This window comes from Pelophylax lessonae (assembly GCF_965119305.1).
Source record: "Pelophylax lessonae genome assembly, chromosome: 5".
Lineage (NCBI taxonomy): Eukaryota > Metazoa > Chordata > Amphibia > Anura > Ranidae > Pelophylax > Pelophylax lessonae.
The window spans coordinates 208,728,238-208,750,912 of NC_138772.1; the positions used below are offsets into that span (position 1 = coordinate 208,728,238).

General features: G+C 41.0%; 1 protein-coding gene across 3 annotated transcripts in view; it reads left to right on the forward strand.

Annotated features, from left to right (window-relative positions):
• The window catches only part of HECW1 (HECT, C2 and WW domain containing E3 ubiquitin protein ligase 1), a 504,763-nt gene that overhangs the window by 471,930 nt on the left and 10,158 nt on the right, over positions 1 to 22,675 (forward strand). For all 3 annotated transcript variants that reach the window (XM_082259512.1, XM_082259513.1, XM_082259514.1), the window contains 4 exons: positions 1,704 to 1,856; positions 10,940 to 11,038; positions 16,012 to 16,141; positions 22,090 to 22,236. In XM_082259512.1, the coding sequence (XP_082115638.1) occupies positions 1,704 to 1,856; positions 10,940 to 11,038; positions 16,012 to 16,141; positions 22,090 to 22,236 (529 nt within the window). The remainder of the gene's footprint in view (positions 1 to 1,703; positions 1,857 to 10,939; positions 11,039 to 16,011; positions 16,142 to 22,089; positions 22,237 to 22,675) is intronic.

The following is a 22,675-nucleotide window of genomic DNA, read 5'->3' on the forward strand; positions in this document are numbered from 1 at the left end:
GCGGGAGGGGGAGAGGGTGTGTCTGCGGGGATCCAGGCCGGGATCCGGTGAGGTAGGATGGAGAGTGTGCAAACCGGTGTGGGACCGGGGGCGGTGTATTGGGCCCTGTCACCCCCTTCTCACTCCCTGTCACCCCCTCCTCACTCCCTGTCACCCCTTTCTCACTCCCTCTCACTCCCTGTCACCCCCTTCTCACTCCCTGTCACTCCCTGTCACCCCCTTCTCACTTCCTGTCACCCCTTCTCACTCCCTGTCACTCCCTGTCACCCCCCTTCTAACTCCCTGTCACCCCGCTTCTCACTCCCTGTCACCCCCTTCTCACTCCCTGTCACTCCCTGTCACCCCCTTCTCACCCCCTTCTCACCCCCTTCTCACTCCCTGTCACCCCCTTCTCACTCCCTTCTCACTCCCTGTCACTCCCTGTCACCCCCTTCTAACTCCCTGTCACCCCCTGCTCACTCCCTGTCACTCCCTGTCACCCCCTTCTCACTTCCTGTCACTCCCTGTCATCCCCTTCTCACTCCCTGTCACCCCCTTCTCACTCCCTGTCACCCCCTTCTCACTCCCTGTCACTCCTTTTCACCCCCTTCTCACTCCCTTTCACCTCATTCTCACTCCCTGTCACTCCTGGCACACCCTTCTCACTCCCTGTCACCCCCTTCTCACTCCCTGTCACTCCATGTCACCCCCTTCTCACTCCCTGTCACCCCCTTCTCACTCCATGTCACTCCCTGTCACCCCCTTCTTACTCCCTGTCACCCCCCTCTCACTCCCTGTCACCCCCACTCTCACTCTCTGTCACTCCCTTCTCACTCCCTGTCACCCCCTTCTCACTCCGTCACCCCCTCTCACTGCTGTCACCCCCCTCTCACTCCCTGTCACCTGCCCTCTCTCTCTCTCTCCCTGTCACCTGCCCTCTCTCTCTCTCCCTCCCTGTCACCCCTCTCTCCCTGTCACCCCCTCTCTCTCTCTCTCTCTCTCTGTCATTCCCCTCTCTCTCTCCCTGTCACCCCCTCTCTCTCTCTCCCTGTCACCCCCCTCTCTATCCCTGTCACCTGCTCTCTCTTTCTCTCTTTCTCTGTCACCCGCCCTCTCTCTCTCTCTCTGTCACCCGCCCTCTCTCTCTCTGTCTGTCATCCCTTCTCTCTGTCAACCCCTCTCTCTGTAAACACCCCCCCCCCCATCTCTCTCTGTCAAACTCTCTCTCCCTGGGGGTGGGCGCCGATACAGTTCCTCGCCAAGGGCGCTGGAGACCCTAGGTACGTCTCTGATCCTACATATGTAATGGTGTGTATCCCACTACCTGCAGGTGGCTACTTCTATTAAAAATCTTCCCTGCTGTGCCTTCTTCCAAGCTGCTGGATATTGTCCCAAGCAGTTGTCTTCCGGTGCGGTAAACAGCAGCTACTGCTACTTAGAGAATTTGAGCCGCTCACATAGCAGAGAAGATTTTTTAGCAAAATGCAACAAAAAAACTGTGCATCTGAATTGCTTTTGGTGTAGTGAAATTGCATCACAGCAAGACCTGCTGCATTTAAAGAAATGCAACACAAAGCAGTTCAAATGAAGCCTGGGAACTATCATCCATGCTAAACCATTTGAGTTAATAGGAATCTTGGGACAAGAGTTTCACATGCATTTTATATACAGTATATTATATTTTTACTTTGTCATTAAATGTAATTTCTATTTCTTTTTTTTAGTTTGGATTACAGTGGTCCCTCAAGAGAGTTCTTCTTCCTCCTCTCCCAAGAGCTCTTCAATCCTTACTATGGCTTATTTGAGTATTCAGCAAATGACACGTATACTGTGCAAATAAGTCCAATGTCTGCATTTGTGGAAAATCATCTCGAATGGCACGTACTATTTTTTTACAGATAAATTGTGAAGGGAACCAGTCAATGATTATAGCACCATCATCCCTGTATACATGAAGAATGTAGAGAAAAAATCTGGGATTTTTAAGGTGCTTAAAGTATCACTCTATACCCACAATTATGACAATAAATGTTTACAAAATCAAATCTAAATTTATACATTTTTTAAACATTTATTGTCATAATTGTGGGTATAGAGTGATACTTTAAGCACCTTAAAAATCCCAGATTTATTCTCTATAGTCTTACTATTTTTTTACATGACCATGTGTTATGCTTGCATGAACTTTCTAGGTCCTTTTTATTGTATATTGCTCACGGTGACATTTATAAAGGTAAGTTAACAACAGACATGAAATGATCATTGTTTTGACAGTTTCCATTGGCCTGAGTCATATATCTTTTGACTGAAGACATTCCTTCCCAAAGAGCCTTGAGATTTAGGAAGATTTATATCTATATGTTAACCTAGATTCCAGTGATATGTTTTCAGCAGCAAGGTTATAATTTAAAACAATAGTTCAGGTGTTTTTTAATGACTCAACACTATGTAATATCTTCATTTGTAATGTCTTCATTTACTTGATTAAACCATTTAGCTGTCATTTTTGTTACAGTGATACACCCATGTCCAGTTATATGTAGCCAGACAATGTTGGATAATAGCAGGCCTCAACATTATTAAAAAGACTGCATAATTTGCAATTAATATTTTAAGGTCGATTCAGAGTGGAACGCATAGTTTCCTGTGCGATCCCGTGTGCTCCTATGCAATGTAGTATTCACAGCCCATTCATTTGAATGGGCTGCAAAATGCATTAGAACACAGAAAAAGTAGTGCAAGCTCTACTTTTTCAGAACGTGGTGCACCAAACTGTATGGTCCTGCGGTACCATGCAACTTGGTGGCCGCAAAAGCATTATGTTTGCGAGATGCATTCGGAGTACCATTAAAAATTCATTGGTACCTGCATACCTCCCACAAGACAGAGCAGTTCAGTGCAGGAAACACACGGAACACATCATTCCCACACTGCCTTTTGATGTGAATGGGTCCTTAAAGCTGCAAACATCTTTACATTATAATGTTTTTTCATAGCTGAATGTAATAAATAAAAAAAATAGTGTTTCGAAAGATTCTTATTTATAATAATTAAATGAACCTTCCACAGACTGGCAGCAGTTTCATTGCATACCCCTAATGACTTATGGCTAATGACTAATGGCTAATGCTTGAAATGGACAGGCATACAAAATGGATTGTATTATTGTACACTTGTCTATCTGACTAGGGTTACCATGTGAACTTGGATAGATGTGAAAACATCATTGCAATTACAGCTTTCTAATTACTCAATAAGAGAATGGCAACCCAGTCTTAGTCTGCAGGGTTCAATATTGAGTTGGCCCACCCTTTTCAGCTATAACAGCTTCAACTCTTCTGGGGAGGCTATCCACAAGGTTTGGGAATGTTTGACAATTCTTCCAGAAGGGCATTTGTGAGGTCAGGCACTGATGTTGGACGAGAACACCTGGCTCAAAGTCCCTGCCCTAATTCATGCCAAAGGTGTTCTATTGAGCTGAGGTCAAGTTTCTCCACCCCAAACCCGCTCATCCATGTCTTTATGGACCTTGCTTTGTGCACTGGTCCAAATAATTTTGTGGAGAGGGGATTATGGTGTGGGGTTGTTTTTCAGGGGTTGGGGTTGGCCCCTTAGTTCCAGTGAAGGGGACTCTTAAGGCATCAGCATGCCAAGACATTTTGGACTTTAATGCTCCCAACTTTGTGGAAACAGTTAGGGGATGGCCCCTTACTGTTCCAACATGACTGCACACCAGTGCACAAAGCAAGATCCATAAAGACTTGAATGAGTGAGATTGGGGTGGAGGAACTTGACCGGTCTGCACAGAGTCCTGACCTTAACATAATAGAACACCTATGGGGTGAATACAATCGAGGACTGTGAGCCAGGCCTTCTCGTCCAACATTAGTGCCTGACCTCACAAATGCGCTTCTGGAAGAATGGTCAAACATTCCCATAGACACACTACTAAACCTTGTGGACAACCTTCCTAGAAGAGTTGAAGGTGTTATAGCTACAAAGGGTGGGCCAACTCAATATTGAACCCTAAAAACTAAGACTGGGCTGCCATTAAAGTTCATGTGTAAAGGCAGGCGTCCCAATACTTTTGACAATATAGTGCATATGCTAGTCTTTTCTAGTTACTTATTAAGTAGAATTATAAATATGATAAAATGTTATATCCTTGCATTGAAGATCCCTAATTTACATCTTGGGGAAAGTGGCTATTTAATAATAACAAATAAGTACTATTTCACAGTACTTTCCTTTGCTATAATCAGGCTGGGACAAAGGGTGGTCAGGAGGGACGGTTGCCCTGGGCGCAATGGTTTATTGCAGGGATGGGGGGGGGAGCCTTAAAACCTAACCCTAAGGGAAGGGGGTTGCAGTTTGGCATCCTTGCCCTGGGCGCTGGATGACCTTGTACCGGCCCTGGCTATATCATAGTAATGTGTAATGACATTAGAAAAAGTTTACATAAAGTGATGCGGTACTTAAAAATTAATTTGCTTAAATGCAGATTTTCTCTCTAGATTCTGCAGTGTGTTCTGCTGAAGCCTGACAGAATGTTTGGGTAATTAGGCCAGAAAAGACATGTCCACAATGTGATAACTGTCACAATTGGATGATGCTCTTTTCCAGTTTTTCTCTGCTTACAGCATTCTGTCTTCAGTAATTTGGAAGCAGTAATGGATAATAAAAAGTGGTTTCTGAGGATTTTCTTACACTGCATTCCAGCCAGAAAGAGACATAAAAAAATCTATATATAAATATCATTCCACTGGGATTTATAATAATACCAATATGCATAACTTATTCAGAAGTAGATTGTTGTGCTTCAGAAACAACATTTAAAGAATAAAGAAGTTCAAAAATGTCTATAGTAACCTTCAAACTTGAACAGCTTAGTACCTGCAGGCTCCAGCTTCATTCTATTGCTTTACCTACTTGACATTACCTACTGAAACCAATCTGATCCAACTTAGTAAATTCTATCTTCAGATGCTTTAAGAAATAAGGCTGGTTATATTTATTCTACCTGTGCTGATTAGGCTCTAGACCAGTGATGAAGAACCTTGGCACCCCAGATGTTTTGGAACTACATTTCCCATGATGCTCAACTACACTGCAGAGTGCATAAGCATCATGGGAAATGTAGTTCCAAAACATCTGGGGTGCCAAGGTTTGCCATCACTGCGTCTAGACAGTCCAATATGCAGCTGATTTTGCAATTGTACACCGCAAATTTGACAGAGATGGATATTTTAAAGTGATAACTAAATGCTTGTACTTTATGAAAGTTGTATGACGATGAAAGAAGCCATATTAGGCCCCTTTCACACTTGTGCGACTTCTCCTGTGACTTGGGACTGCAAAGTCGCATGACAAGTCGTACTCCATGATTTCCAATAAGTACTGTTCATATCTGTGCGACTTCAAGTCACAGTGAGTTCAAAGTAGTCCCTGCACTACTTTGGTCTGACTTTGATGCGTTTTAAGGTCCATAGACCTCAAGATTACATAGGCATTGATTCAAGTCCAGTCAAAATCGTTTGACTTTTAGGTTGCACAAGTGTGAAAGGAACCTTAAAGCTACTTACACATTCCAGTGAAACTTTTAAAGCAACCTGAATGAATAACTGCCAGTGCTTTAGACAATTGTCATATGAAAGGAGAATGTCTGAAAGAGAAAAGCCAAGACTCTGTTCCGGCCGCATCTTGAGTATGCCATCCAGTTCTTGGCACCAGTCCTCAGGAAGGACATGCTGGAATTGGAGAGAGTCCAGAGAAGGGCAACAAACCTAATAAAGGGACTAGAGGATCTCAGCTATGGGAAAAGACTACAAGCATCGAACGTATTCTCTCTGGAGAAGAGACGCTTGAGAGGGGACATAATATCAATGTACAAATACCTTGCTGGTGACCCTAGCATAGGGAAAAAACTTTTCAGTAAAAGGGAAAGACATGCGCCCATTCACTAAAATTGGGAGAGAAGTGGTTTAACCTTAAACTTCGTAGAGGTTTATTCACTGTCAGAGCGTTTAGGATGTGGAATTCTCTTCCACAAGCAGTGGTATCAGCAGGGAGCATTGATAGTTTAAAAAACTATTAGATAGGCACCTTAAACCACAACATACAGGGGTATATGATGTACTATTGACGTAAACACACACACACACCATAGGTTGAACTGGATGGACTGGTAACTTTTTCCAACCCCACCAACTATGTCACTATGTTACTACAGTATGTAAGAATGCCTCAAATCACTATTGACTAGGGATGAGTTAGGGGTTCAGTCCGATTACAAACCCAGACTGAACTTTGGCTGTGTGGGCGTTCCTCCAAACTTTTTTTCTTGTTCATCAGGAGCTAAACGTCATGTATAGTAGTGGTATTTCGACTATATAGGACATATTCCTTCCCAGTGATGAATTAGAGGAAAGCCGGGGGCGCTGGCACCCGTCCTATCCTAAGCAACCAGTGAGATCACCCAGCCCAATTATGTTGTTGACCAGGAACCCCCAGCCATCTAAATAAAGAAACAGGGATAGCATTGACATCACTGACTAAATATGTTGCATGGCCATATTTGGTGAATGACGTCACCTGGGAAACCCTACGTCTTTTTTTTTTTTGAGCAATGGAGTACAGAAGATGTCACTCCGTGCAAATGAGTGCCAGGAGTAGATTCTGTCAGTGTTTTTTTATAAAATGATTTGTCAAAAAGTGTTTTGTCATTACTTTATGTTTACGTTTCTTTTTGGGAATGAGTAAGGGTATGTGCCCCTTACTCATTCTAATGAAGGGCCAGTATCTGGCCCTTGTTCTTGGTAAGATGCTTTGCCAAGGGGACCCCCTAGCTAGGTACCTCCCATGTTAAGGGCATGTAGCCAGGTATGGATGAGGGGAGGCGCATGCTCTTGCCCTCTTTCCTGGCCATCCAATCTGCATGCTTGGATAAAAATATATTGTGGTGGGGACCTCACACTTTTTTTTTTTCTTGTTATGTGCCTGGGGCTTCCCCTTCAAATTCATACCAGGTGCAAAGGGTTTGGTAAAGGATTTTGGGGTAAAATGTCACAACCTTTTTTTTTTTTTTTTTTTTTTGGTGTGTTCCCCCTTGACATCTATACTTGACAGTAATCGAGGATAAGTCTAGTATGTTTTTTAGGGGTAACCCCTTGTATTTTTTTGTTGGGTAACATCTATACCAGATCCTAATCTAGGCTAAAGATTGGGTATAGTTGATGGGATTCCCCAGCTACTTTGTTTGCAAGTATTAGTGGCCAGGAGCTCTCATTTAATGACAATTTCAAGGGCATCTTCTTTTTTCCTTGTAAATTCTAGCTTTACTGCAGTATACATCATACAGCTGTGTCACTTCAATGTTTTACTTTAAAGTGGAAGTAAACTTCCATCAATTGTTTGTACCTAAAGGTGAGCCTATAATAAGGCTTGCCTATAGGTACTGTATATATCTCCTAAACGTGCACTGTTTAGGAGATATTTACTGTATATGCAGCCGATGATGTAATCGGTGCATGCGCTCCTGAAGGAACAGCCACCCGTGCCTTTTTTTCAGAGCCCTGTGCCGTGACCGGTGGCTGCCACACGCATGCACTGAAGTGACATCATGTGGCTCCAGCCAGTCACACAGCCGCAGAGTCCTCGGACCCAGAAGAAAGACGTTTGAAGGTGGATGGGGCCTCCAGTGGTGACAACGAGGACTTGGTTTACAGGTAAGTTTCAAATAATGTGCTAGTATGTGAAGGTCAGAAAAAAAAAAAAAGGCAGCGGTTTACTTCCTCTTTAAGCGTCATTAAAATTGCTGCTTTCCATCATACAAAATTGTTCTTTTTTTTTGCTTTGGTACATGTCCCATCATTGCAGTTCTTATTTCCCCATGCAATTTGTTTAACAAGCCCCTGCTTATTAGCCTAGGAAATTGCTATTATTGGTTGTTAACATTCGGCTTCCATTGACTTTGAAAAAACGTTGTCACCTAATGTTCATCGTCACTTCCGGCTCCTAGCTGTCTAAGTCGCAGGCAACAATGCCGGTCAGAGCCATTCAGAGTACATGAATGATAGTGGCTCCTTCAGATAGCCTTTCTAAAATCACACTATGTTTATTGTGACTAAAGCCCTGCTTTTCCACCACTCTGCTCTGCACAATCTGGGGAGAAGGACAGGTATAACCTGCAGAAACATCACCAGGTAATGAGCTGTCAGCTTAGTCCCTCTAACCAACTTAGAGGTTAGAGAATAAAAAGAGCTGTCACAGGACCTGTGCAAATGAAATTAAAAACTTTATTTGGGCAACTTTGATTTTAGAGTTTGATGGAATGATTGAGGCTTCTGTGCCCTACAGTATATCTGGGGAGAGCATCTGAGTATACTGCCACTAAGCTGCAACAGTCTTGAACCCAGTTCTCAGTGTTACTGTTCACCTGAAATAATTGTGTCCAATAGTTAAGTCAGCGTATTGACTCATGCTCATCTGTCAAAGTAATAACATGAGATTTAACTGCCCCTTAGCTCATAAGTCATCTTCAATAGACATGTCAGGATTTACCATACAGAGCCACAAGTTCATGAAAATTTGCTGCTGGTTAAAATCCAATGACCTTAAAGTCATAAATCTTCTTTCCAGCATCTGGAGAGCCAGATTGGCTCATGAATTCACAAAGACATAATTAGCACTTTATATTTCCTTCAAGACTTTCCAAAAATGTTCTGTTCTCAGACTGTTATTAAAGAACTTGCCCATTTTATGGTATGTTTCGGATAGTTTGCTTGGTATGTTGCTGTCAAAGCACATTTTAGCACTTGCTTATGACAGACCATCTGTCAATTTGATGACCCTACCACCAACACCACTAACTCAATATAATGTTTATACTGCAATAGTTTACTCATATGTTCACAAGTATAGAAATATATGTACTTCTGCTTTGGTTAGCTCAGCAGAGTTTATCAAATGATATGATGGACTCGTTTGTTTAAAACCCAAAACCGAGACAAAGAAAAGAACAAAAAACAAGGCATATCAAAAAAGTACACCCACCACAGTTTTTTATTGTGAAAATTCACAGAACAGATACGTCTTACTTATACATCAATTACTCGAACCTCAATTGTACCTGTGCATTTGATCATTTTACAGTTGGCTTATAGCCCATTTGATTTCTAACCCTACCAAAATCACATGTATCGTGTGACGGAAAATATTTTTTGTCTGCATTACTTTTGATATATTTGCAAACTCAAATCCTTTAGGTAAAAAGTCCACAGAGTCACTGTTATCTCTACATTCACAGTAAAGGCAAGAGAGAACAAATGATTAAAGCCCACCTCTAAGACATTAGCAACCCCACTCACATCTCCCTCTAACTAATCACTGATATAAAAAAAAAAATAATAATTCAAATGCCCGTTTCACTTCACTAAAGATACAATCACATGATTACCCTTCTCTCTTCTTTTTATTTACTGGGATTCTTCTTTGGGTTTCTACATCATTCTCTACTTGTTGTGGACACCCCCTATTGGTGGCAGAAACACTTCCAGCAACCTGTTCTCTTTCATTGGCTCTAGAGGCAGGGATACTCACGGGGCAGTAAGAAGAGCAGTGCCCATAAAGATAACAGGCAGTGAAAAATGCCTGGTCCCCAGGGCCAGAAATTAGCCTGGTTCATAGAGGAAACTGTGATTTTGATCAGTTACACTTGTAGGATGGCTTAGGAAGAGGTTTATGTAGCGCTACCCCCATAAGGGCCACTGGTGAATGTGGTCGTCCCTCACCCTGCACAGCCAGGCACACCAATTTCAAGTCAGTCAGAGACAAGAAGCAGTCATTGCAGCTTTGTTTTTTGTTTTTTTTTATTTAGGGGAATTGAACTTGGAAGGGGAAGGGTGCATATGGGATGCCCACTTGATTGAGGGAAATTGGTAGGGACTTAACTATATACACTCTGGTATATACAATCTCTTCTTCTCAACTTCCAGCATATACACTTGCTTGTAGACTATCACTCCCCATACCAGCTAGCACTGATGTGAGGATCTGACACTGGCTCAGTCAGACCCAAAGCAAATGCCCTTTGCAGGCAGTGACCGCGGGCACCTATAGTGTATCAAAAATTGGTAGTCATTAGAGATAGCTGTCCTACATGTGGCTACTGCTCCCAGTACCAACTCTTCAGGCACTACCAGCCCTTGTGGTTGCAGCTGCCCCTTTCCAATGCCCATGCCACCACAGTCCTCCTGACTGGCTGTTCCTTGTTCCTCCTGGAGACTTGCCGGGCAGTGTTCTCTCATTGTCCTCTCTTTGCACCCGTGCCTCCTGTCCAGAACACCCCTGTGTGTTATGAGAGGGTTCTGTCCACACCCGAGCCTAGGCCCAAGGTCAACCCCCCCCCCCCCCCACTGACTGGGGAGCTCCCTTAAAGGTCACCCGAAAGCCTAACACTCCATCTCCAACTTCCCCAGCTGGGCCAACCCAGAGTATTTGAAGGGGCCCTCAAGCAGCTGCACCTTAATTACCCTCCCATTTTTCTAGAGGATTCCAGCACATTCTAGAAATAGGGGGGAGGTCTCAGTATTGCTGCCTGTGAGTCATCCAGCTCTCTCTCAATTTCTGCCCAACCCAGGAAACAAACAGAGACAGGCTTGGCTGTCAGCCAAGCCTGCATATATTTACCTACACTACAATAAAGCCTATCTAGAATTCTAGCACTAGAGGATACTACATTTAGAATCAAGAATGTAATCTTTTCCTTGAATTTGGGCTTTATTCTAGCCTGTAACAGGCACCATAAGCCATATTTAATCGGACATTGGTATAAAATGACCAGTTAATACATTAATTGTGAGGGTTTTTTAGAAAAAATGAATTACATTTCCAAGCAATTGTTATAGATGTATATCTGCTTTCTAACCCTTTCTAATTCTTGCCTCTGATTTTTGTGACATAGGTTTCGGTTTAGTGGGCGAATCCTTGGCCTTGCTCTCATTCACCAGTATCTTCTGGATGCCTTCTTCACAAGACCATTTTATAAGGCTCTTCTAAGGCTGTGAGTATATAACATTCAGGATATTCACTGTTAACAGAGGAACCTATATGACTGGTAGCAAAAATGTTTTAAAATAAGTTTCTGGAGGTCTTTATACTATGAAATATGACTTTCAAACTATTGGGATCTAGTAAGAACAGTTCAAAGGTAACATACTAGGGGATCAACATGAAAATGCTAGTAGATTCAATTTTGATTTTCTTATAGAAATTTCTAACAGCAGCATCAATTGCTATAAGTTTCTCCAATGCAAAACTTTTTTTCTAGTTTAAGCATATTTTCTTCTCAGTGTATCTAACTGAAAAGCTTTCCCATGAAAACCTTCTGTATACAAATGTGGGAAGTCCAATAATACAGTATAGTATAAGTAAAAAGCCATTCAACTATTTAGGTAACGTGATGTTAAATACCCTAATAAACATCTCAATGCCACTAGAATACAAAAAACCTGCATGTCACTTTAAGGATAGTGAAAGCTGCTGACAGGTATAAAGTGTAGGCACCCAAAGGTGCACATTCTTGCAGCAGCTTTCAATATGTTCTGCTTCGCCTGAAGGACAGGATTGTTCTAACAGAAAAAGCTCCAACACTTCAGGTGATGTCAGAGCTTGTCACTAAGCCTTTCACCAGCACACATGCATATATACAGTGCCTTGCGAAAGTATTCGGCCCTCTTGAACTTTGCGACCTTTTGCCACATTTCAGGCTTCAAACATAAAGATATAAAACTGTAATTTTTTGTGAAGAATCAACAACAAGTGGGACACAATCATGAAGTGGAATGAAATTTATTGGCTTTAAACTTCTCCACAACAGTATCTTGGACCTGCCTGGTGTGTTCCTTGTTCTTCATGATGCTCTCTGCGCTTTAAACGGACCTCTGAGACTATCACAGTGCAGGTGCATTTATACGGAGACTTGATTACACACAGGTGGATTCTATTTATCATTGTTAGTCATTTAGGTCAACATTGGATCATTCAGAGATCCTCACTGAACTTCTGGAGAGAGTTTGCTGCACTGAAAATAAAGGGGCTGAATAATTTTGCATGCCCAATTTTTCAGTCTTTTATTTGTTAACACATTTTGAAACATCCAATAAATTTCGTTCCACTTCATGATTGTGTCCCACTTGTTGTTGATTCTTCACAAAAAATTACAGTTTTATATCTTTATGTTTGAAGCCTGAAATGTGCCTGCCTATATCTATATGTATACATGTACAGTGTATAATATATCTAAATTGCATGATATACTTTTCATATTATTTCAAACATGTGGCAGATAGGTGATCACCCAATGGCCTTTATGATTTGTATAAAAGTTCATCACTCAAACGCTTGTCTATAAGGACAACTCGTTTTGTGCATGTTCTCCCATGGGTTTTTTGTGTATTGGCTTCTTTTACCAGCGTATGGGGACTAGAAATGAGGCTCCCTATTTCAGATATCAATCATCCCTTGGGAAGTAAATATGTTTGATAGGTTAAGTGCCTCTGGAGATCAAAAAATCTCAATGATGGAATTGATGGCTCTGTCCCTTTAGGTCCAGAATTGGTGAATTATATAATGAAGATAGTTCACTTACACTCGTGGTCTAGAGGAGGTATACTAATGATATAATATGTATCCTCTCCAGAAACAGATGATGAATTCTTCACCTCCCTCACATGAGTGTATATGTAATGTACAGTCCCAGCGATGTACAGATGAATGTTCCCCACTCAAGAAGCATATCTCATTTGTGTAACCTTCCAATGATCTATATCTTATACACATAAGCTATTTGGTAACTTTCAGTACGATACTCAGTAACACTTGTCATGATCAAGTCCTTTTACTATTAGGCAAAAATTGGTGTATTTGGAAAATTCCCATTGGCTCAAAAGGTATTTATCCTTTGGAGTCGCTACTGGCAACCATTCCTCCAAATGAGTATCATCAGTTGGTCTTTACATTCCATGCGCCAAGGATGCCAAGAGGTCCAGGGGAGCAGGTAAAAGGACACTGCCAAGAGCCTGATCAGTTTCACCTGGTGTCCCGGCTGCTCCAGAGGCCGTTATGCACTAGCAGTTTCACTTCCTGTTTATATGGTGCTATACTTTACAACATAGCCGAAAAACAGCGCTACCACGCATGTGCGGTGCGTCGTGATGTCATGACGCAACGTCCATTAATATGCATGGCGCAGTAACGTTATCACTATCCGACCTCCCTATTCAAGATTTTTTATGCAGAGGTCAATTGGAGAAAATGCTGCCATTCCATTAATTATCCACTAGATGTCTCCAAAAACACTATGATCCTCTGCTTTCAATAGGATCGCTTCACATACCCTCTGCTGCTAGTGCAAATAGAACAATACCGAAGATAAAGACATTTATAAGCAAACTGGGAGGCCGCACATAAATCAATATACACATGACCCAAAATTATGTATTCTCCATTCCTCTCCTCCTTTACTCAGAGAAAAGTAAAGAATGGTAAAGCATGTTAAAGAATTCTTTCAGGGTAGAAATGGAGAAAAGCTCAAGCTATCATTGAAGCCGGGGGGCTTTGTTGCCTCCAGCTCCCAAATCCACCTTGCCTCTCGCTGCAGGACCATGCACTCATAACCGCCCCCTCTCTTATTGTCTGGATTTGCTTTGATTACCCAAATGCTTAAGCATCTTGGATCCCTGTTGTGTTGTAGACACACATGACGGGCAATAGGATAGTACGTTTCAATATCATAAATATGATCCTGCAAACATTTTCGAGAGGTTCAGATGGTCTATCCTGACATAGAAGGACCCACAGGTTCATACAATGACATAGACAACCCCTATGGTGTCACATGTCACCTTTTGAGTGCACCTGAGGGTCCTTTCCGTCGGCAAGACCAACCTTTTAACCTTCCACTATATAGGAACAGTAACTGCACATTCCACATCTCCGCATCCCAACATTCCTATGGTGGATAGGAGGTTTCCATTGTACATCGCTGTGAACCAAAGGGTCCTTTAGGGAGTGTGCCTTCCTATATATGATTCTGGGGGCAATAGAGACAAACCTGCTTGTCGTTACATCGTTGTTTAATAAGAACCATTGCTTTCCACATATTTCTTTCACTCTAGTGGCTAATTCAGTATACTGCATGCATAATCGCACTTCTTTCTCCATCTCTGATTTTTTCCCTTTTGATCTAAACAGGAGTTCATTCCTATCACTCTCCCTGGCCTGTCTATAAGCCATATTCAGCCATCTATCTTTGTATCCTCTACTCTGGAATCTATTATGTAATCCCTTGGCCTCTAATTCGAAGTCAGCTAGGTCTGAACAATTTCTCAGAGCTCTAAGATATTGGCCTGTTAGAATGCCACGGACCAAAGGTCGTGGATGAAAACTATCTGCATGAAAAAGACTATTAGTAGCTGTGGGTTTTCTATATAGTTTAGCCTTAACCATGTGCTGGTCAGTGATCTCCACAGCCAAATCTAGGAAGGTCACCCTCTCATGGTGCCATTCACTGGTGAATTTAAGGTTGTATGGATTCTTCATAAATCTTTTAATTTCTTCAGATGGAGGGACAGATATGTGATTTGGATCTTAGTCACTTCAAAATGAAAGTTACCAGATAGCTTATGTGTATAAGATATACATGATTGGAAGGTTACACAAATGAGATATGCTTCTTGAGTGGGGAACATTCATCTGTACATCACTGGGACTGTACATTCCATACACACTCGTGTGAGGGAGGTGAAGATTTCATCATCTGTTTCTGGAAAGGATACATATTATATCATTTGTATACCTCCTGTAGACCTCGAGTGTAAGTGAACTCCATCTTCATAATATCAGTCACCAATTCTGGACTTAAAGGGACAGAGCCATCAATTCCATTATTGAGATTTTTTGATCTCCAGAGTTCACCTAAACTATCGAACATATTTACTTCCCAAGGAATGATTGATATCCGAAATAGGGAGCCTCATTTCTAGTCCCCACACGCTGTTAAAAGAAGTCAATACACAAAAAACCTATGGGAGAGAACATGCACAAAATGAGTGGTCCTTGGAGTCAAGGCTTTGAGTGATGACCTTTTATACAAATCATAAAGGCCATTGGGTGATCACCTATCTGCCACATGTTTGAAATAATATGAAAAGTATAGCATGCAATTTAGATATATTCCATACATGTATACATGTAGATATAGGCAGGCTAGTAGGGAGCAGAGGAGTTAGGACTTGTTTTTACGTGTCTTGTCATTCAAATTTTTGTGGATTTTATGCTTGTTTCAAATAAAGATGATTACTTTTTGTATGCAAATGGGAGTAGCCACATGTTATTAACCATTAATTTTCCTTCAGCTTCATGGTGAATTGGGTTGATGGTGCTAACAGGTATAATAGGAACCCATATAATTTCGAATATATAGGAGGAGGTAGAGTTTGGGTCCACCTGGGTTTGGGTGTATATGTTGTGTTTAAGGTTAGTGGAGAAGTTTCTTTCTACCTGTTTATGGCAAATGTGTTCTATATCTTGTAGGACTGCATGGTGCAGCTGTGTTTTTTAAACCAAAAATTGATGGCTCTAAGCAGAACAAGTGCTGAAATAAAATCTTCTATTGGCACATCTGTTCCTTTTTATGTGACAAATGTCTAAAAGGGGAATTCCCCTTACTTTTAAGAGATTCCTTTTCACTTACTGTTGCATCTCTGGGGCAGAAAAAAAGGGAATACTCATTTTGAGCAGGCACCTCTGAGGGGCACTTCATACCTGTCAGGATGTTTCAGTAATCTTTAAGTGACAGAATCTCTTTCGGGATTGCTGAACACAAGGTTTTAATATTTTATTGTCATGTCTTTATAACTTCCAGTTTCTTCCCTTCATGTATTTTAACCTGTATATTTTTTAATTGTGTCTTGTTTAATGTACCTATGTATATAATGTGTGAATAATCAGTAATTTCTTGGTATGTTTGTCTAGACCATGTGATCTCAGTGACCTGGAGTACTTGGATGAAGAGTTCCACCAGAGTTTACAGTGGATGAAGGACAATGACATCACAGACATTTTAGACCTGACATTTACAGTAAACGAGGAAGTGTTCGGTCAGGTTAGTTAAACTTCTTAATTAGTAATTTTTCTTGTAAACTGTTGTATGAATTACCCCTTAATATTTCAGTATTTCTAACAGATATCATGTGGATGTCTAAAATGACAGTCAAGTTCAGTTTTAGGTTACACTTGCTATACAGCAAGAGATTGTAATGCTCAGCTCCGGTCAGCTCTGAAAAACTACAGCAAATCTAACATGGCATGTGGAAGTTGAGACCACCACACAATAGCTGTATAACAGTCTGTAGAAAAACAGTTCTGTGGAACATAAACATACATCACAACAGTGCCTACGTTTCTACCCTATGTACTGGGTCTGTCTGAAGGAAATAATGATGTTAGGACAGAAAATTCAGTCACAAACAACTGTTTCTTTCCCAGAGATTGCTTGACCCTTGGGATGTCTGTACAAGACATAGACGCCCTTCAGTCCAAACCAAAACAGTCCCAAATTATTATCAGTCAAACAGAAATAATCCTATGTTTATGAGGGGCCTTAAGAGCCGGTTCACACTGAGGCGATCCGACTTCGGGGGGCGACCTGTGAAGTTGCGTGCACCGCTGTGCACCGCGACTTTGGCGCGACTTGCAGGGATTTCACATAATGGAAGTCTATGCAAGCCGCTCCGAGGTCGCCCCAAAGTAGTACAGGACCCTTTTTCTAAGTCGGAGCGACTTGTGTCACTCCTATTAGAATGGGTCCTGTACTACTCAATGGACCACGACATACCGCGACTTGTCAGGCTGACAAGTCGCGCTAGTGTGAATGGGCTCTAAAACAGCAAGATGTTAAAGTGTATGTATAACCAAAACTTTTTTTTTTCACTTAAGGATAGAGTAGAGAAGGATTCAAATTACTGTTATCTCTGTGATAAAATACCCTACAGGGTACCTTCACCCTATCTGTTTGTGCTAGTGCACATTGTCACTGGGACAGAAGGTGATGGGAAACCCAGAATTATACAACTAGCCCCAGAAAAGGTGAGGATGAATCCAATGGAGACATCTGTTCCAGAGACAACTGTTTAAGAGGGGAACTTCCCTCACTTTGTAGAGATTTCCTATCACTTCCCACTGACTGGTTTGTAATGCAAATTAGTGAGACTTTCTGTCCAAAATATTACCAATTCTGAAAGATATGACCATATTAAAGCCAAATTGTAGAGGGCACAAAATAAGTGTTTGGATAAAATGCTATGTCGATAACACCAAAATCAGATATCAGTTTGCCTTGGTAGTTATTATGCCCGGTACATGAGAATTTTTACCACAGAATCTCTAAAATACAGCGGGGAAAATAATTATTTGATCCCCTGCAGATTTTGTAAGTTTTCACTTAAAAGGGTGTTTAATTTTTATCATAGGTGTATTTTAAATGATAGAGACAGAATATCAACCAAAAATGCAGAAAAACATGATACAAAGGTTATAAATTAAGTTGCAGTGCATTAGGTAAAATAAGTATTTGATTGCCAAGCAAAGAAACACTTGTTGGCAAGCACAGAGGTAAGACATTTCTTGTAGTTGGTTACCAGGTTTGCACACATCTCAGGAGGGATTTTGGTCCATTCTTCTTTACAGATCTTCTCTAAATTCTTAAGGTTTCTTGGCTTTCGCTTGGCAACTTGAAGTTTCAACTCCCTCCATAATTTTTCTATAGTATTAAGGTCTGGAGACTGTCTTGGCCACTCTGTGACATTAATTTGCTTCTTTTTGAGCCACTATTTTGTTGCCTTGGCGATATGTTTTTGGATCATTGTCAAGCTGGGAGATCCATCCATGACCCATCTTTAGTGTTTTGACTGAGGGAAGAAGGTTCTCATCCAAGATTTTACAATACATGACCTTTAACTTTAGCAGAGGAAAAGCCCCCAAGCATAATGTTTCCACCTCCATGCTTGACTATGGGGATAGTGTTCTTACGGTCATAGTCAGCATTTTTCTTCTCCAAACATGGTAAGTCAAGTTAATGCCAAAGAGCTCAATTTTGGTCTCATCTGACCACAGCACTTTCTCCCAATCCTTCTCTGAATCATTTAGATGTTCATTGAAAAACTTCAGACAGGCCTGTACATGTGCCTTCTTGAGGAGGGGGGCCTTGCTGGTGCTGCAGGATTTCAATCCATGGCGGTGTATTGTGTTGCCAATGGTTTGTTTAGTGACTGTGGTCCCAACTGTCTTGAGATCATTCACAAGCTCCTCCTGTGTAGTTCTGGGTTGATCACTCACTTTTCTCATGATCATTCTTACCCCATGAGGTGAACTCTTGCATGGAGCTCCAGACTGAGGGGGATTGGTGGTTATTATGTATTTCTTTCATTTGCGAAAAAGCACTCCAACAGTTGTCTCCTTCTCACCAAGCTTCTGGTTAATGGTCTTGTAGCCCATTCCAGCCTTCTGCAGGTCTACAATCTTGTCCCTGACATCCTTTGACAACTCTTTGGTCCTGCCCATTAAGGTAAGGTTTTAATGGACAGGACTAATCTGTGTACCACATAAGCACATACTGTAGCCAGTCTGTGGGAGCCAGAATTATTGTTAGTTTGTAAGGGATCAAATACTTATTTTACTCACTGAACTGCAACTCATGTTATCAAATTTGTAAAATGTGTTTTTTTCTGGATTTTTGGTTGATATTCTGCTTTTGTCATTTAAAATACACCCATGATAAAAATTATAGATACTTCATTTCTTTGTAAGTGGCAAACTTACAAAATCTTCAGGGGATCAAATAATTATTTTTTCCACTGTATACTGCCAATATATTTACCCATAGATGTGAAACCCATGATGTCGATCTAATTGTATACATTACATTTATAAAGATGTATAACTATTTTCACCAAAGTAGGACTATTACAGCATTATAGCTGGTGGTGTGCAAAATAAATTGCTTTCAGTGATGTGCTCAATTCGGCTTCTTTGATTGTGTCACCACCTAATGATCATATTTCTTCAAAATTTGTTAAGAAACAGTGAAATAAAGAGTCGTTTTCCACTCCCTAAAATCATAAGCTCAAGCCCATTACTTTTTTACATACCTTGGGATGACTGCCATTCTTTTAGTCAATGTTTCAGTTTATTTTAACATTACTATTTCTTTTTTAACTAGCAATATACATTATTCATATTCTGTATAAAAATGGCCACAGTGTATACTAATTTATTAATCACATGTAAACAGCAACTAAATAATGTATGTAGATAAAGATGAAGTGCATGGTGCTAAGTGCCTTATAAAAGCATCACTATTCTATTTTCTCAGAAATTCCCTCTCTGATTACCAGTGATATTTTGTGGACTATGCATAAAACGTGGTGTAGTGCTACCCCCCTTAGGAGCCGCTTGATTTTTGGGTTCCCCTCACATGCATAGTCAGGCAACAGAGATTTTCTGTCATTCACTCTGTAGTCAAAAACCAGTCCAGGGTGTTTTGTTTTGTTTTTATTTTATTAGGAGATGAACCTGGATAGAGATGGGAAGGTATGGGATAGGGTAACTTGGATGCAACTTGAGTACTTGCTAACTTTCTGGCTGCCAAAAGTCAATATGCTCTCCTCCCGTGGGATAAATGGAAGAGTTAAAAATGATAGCACCAATGTTCCAAACACTGAATGCAGATGCTTTTTTCTGTAGAAATGGCAGATTCACCTGACTGCGTTCTAGATTCACCAAGCAAGTGGTATAGGGAAGCTGTATTGGCTTTAAGTGGCTCTAAGCTGTCCCTTAGTAGCAAGCAAGCTTGGCCTTGAACCTGGCTTCTTCTCCTCTCTCAGTCTCTGGGGTGTATTGATTGAAGCTATTCACTCAGTCCCTTTGGTGGATCCTGAAGCTCATATGACTGCTGAAGAGGTCCCAATGGCTCCCAGGATGGCTTGAGGTTGACAGGCTGTGAGGCTTCTGCTGCTTCTGGTCTCTCTCTCACTCTCTCTTACTCTGGCTCCTTTCTTCTGCCCAGGGGCAGAGCCCTCCAGCACAAGGGTCCCCTCCAGGCAACTGAACCCTGGACTCCGCTCCAACATGGCCAGACTCTAAATATTTATGGTCCATCTCTCCACCTTCTGGGTCTTACCCAGGGATTGGAGGAGACTCCATAAATATTCAAACCAAATCTCTACTCCTCCGCCCTCTAAGTTCTAGAACCCTCCATCAGTTCCTAAGCCAGGGGGAGGTAACAGAGACTCAGCCCTTGGAGCTCTGCCAGTTAACTCTAAACAAAATAATCCTGTGGAGTCCAACTAAATTTTCTACACTGCACACAAAGGGTGCTACAAATGTCAGTATACAGAAGCTATGCATTTCTTTTTTACAAGCAGCTAAAAATATTTCCCATATTTAAAAATGAGAACATTTTGTACTTTTCTGTAGGGGTATAGTATATTCAAACATACCCTAAAAGTATTATATGTATTTGTGCCTTAATCCATAAGCAGTCTTGCCTTCTGAGCTCAAGAAGGCCCATATTACTTGAGGCAGGGGTTCAGTTCTATGATCTCATGCATTTAATGTATCTGCATCTTATCATAAAGTCTATTGGAAATTAGTTTAACATGAAGAAAAACTGCTGGTAACTAATGATGAACAATAGGGATTTAGACAACTGTAATGTTGACTGTTGTCGACAATCTCTAGCAAAATGAATAATAGTAACCAAAAAGCTGGTATAAAAATCAGATTATCACTAAGCGAAACAACTGTCTGATTGAGATAATCAAAAATCAAATCTAATTTCTCCCATCCATAGTACTTTTATCCTGTCTGGTATAGTCGTGACTGTCATAAGATGGTGTTGGGTTACTGCCATAAGATTGGATAGTATTTAACTGTCTTACAAGAAAAAAAATCAAAATTGTTCAGTAGAGCAATGATTTATTCTCTCCCTTTCAAACTCCCATACCGCTCTTGAAGAGTAAAAGAAAGATTTTGATTTGTTTCTATAGGCAATCAAATGAGTTCTCTTTTAAACAGGTTGTTGCATAAGGTCTAAAATGTTCGTATTTAAGTCCTCACTTAAAGTGTTACTAAACCTAAGACCCTGCATTCACTAGTTCTGGTCTCCTACAGTACACAGAACATGGAAATGCAAATAATTTTAGTAAATATAAACTGCTAAAAACTTTTTCTCATCAGCAGTATATAGCAGTCTTGTGACTTCTATCAGTGTCTGGCCAAGCACTAGTTAAAGCTTGTAGGAGGAGCTTTCATTCTCCTCTGATTGTCCTATGTGGATGCAGGACCCCTGACCCTCTGTCTGGACTGTGCTGATCACATGCTCCCTCCCAAGAAAAAAAAACTCTCTAGCAATACCCACCAAACTGAGTATGTGCAGCTTACCCCAAAGGCTCTGTTCTATCGGGAGATGGTTTGGGGACCTTGGAAGGATCAGAGGAGACAGGATCAAGCAGCCTTTTTACACAATGCAGAGGAGTAACCCCTTAGGTTCCACGGTGAGTACAACAAGCATGCTTTACTGCATATACAGACTGATTTTGCTGTTGTAGGTTTAGTAAAACTTTAAAGTAAATGCATAGCCAAAACTTTCTTGAAGCTTTGGAAAAGTAGGGAAGGATTAAAACCCCTGCCAGGTGATTATTTTGCATCCTTTGTACCATTGTGAAATCTTTCCTTAACTTCCTGTCACAGAGGCACAACAGGAAGTTAGGTAATCTCCCAAAGTAATAGGAATTCCCCTCTTAGACAGTTGTTCCTGGAGCAGGTGTCGCCATTGAAAGATTTCGCCTTACATCTTGTCCTGGGGACAACTCTACATTTTTTCTACATTTTTGGATTTTCCTTAACTTTCTTACTTTCATATGATTATGTCAGTTTTTTAGGTTACATTAAAATTTCTCCAGAATTGGTAATACATTTAATGTTAATTATGCCACTGTGACTGATTACCTTAGTATAGCATATGTTAACCTGGATTGTCTGACTTTCTGATAGGTCACAGAGAGAGAGCTAAAATCTGGCGGAACAAATATACAAGTAACAGAAAAGAATAAGAAAGAATATATAGAAAAGATGGTAAAATGGCGAGTGGAACGAGGAGTGGTTCAACAAACTGAAGCCCTTGTACGGGGGTTTTATGAGGTAGGTCTTACACTGTAAAACAATATTATATATAAGATAGGGGTAAAATGAAAATCAACAGTTCTCAGGACCTGCACTCCGATGCAGATACTTTTTTTTTTTTCTCTTGGCACTGCTGCTCTTGGAACGGGTAAAGTGAATATACAGTTTACCTATACCAAAATGTTTTTAAAGATCAACACAACAGACGTTACTTACCTTTAGTGAGTTGTGTCCTCCTTTCACCAACATATTTCTCCACTGATCCCCCCCACCAACCCCCTCCGCCACAATCTTCCAGTGTGGCAGGGGTTAAAAACTACCAGCACTAGACCTCTAACTGAGAAAACATTTTTTTTCCTGGTTAGGAGTTTATTCACACTAGCCACATTGTAATGCAGTTTGTGTATTTTCTAAAAGAAGTAAACAGCATGGACAACTAAAAATCCATTGATTTCTT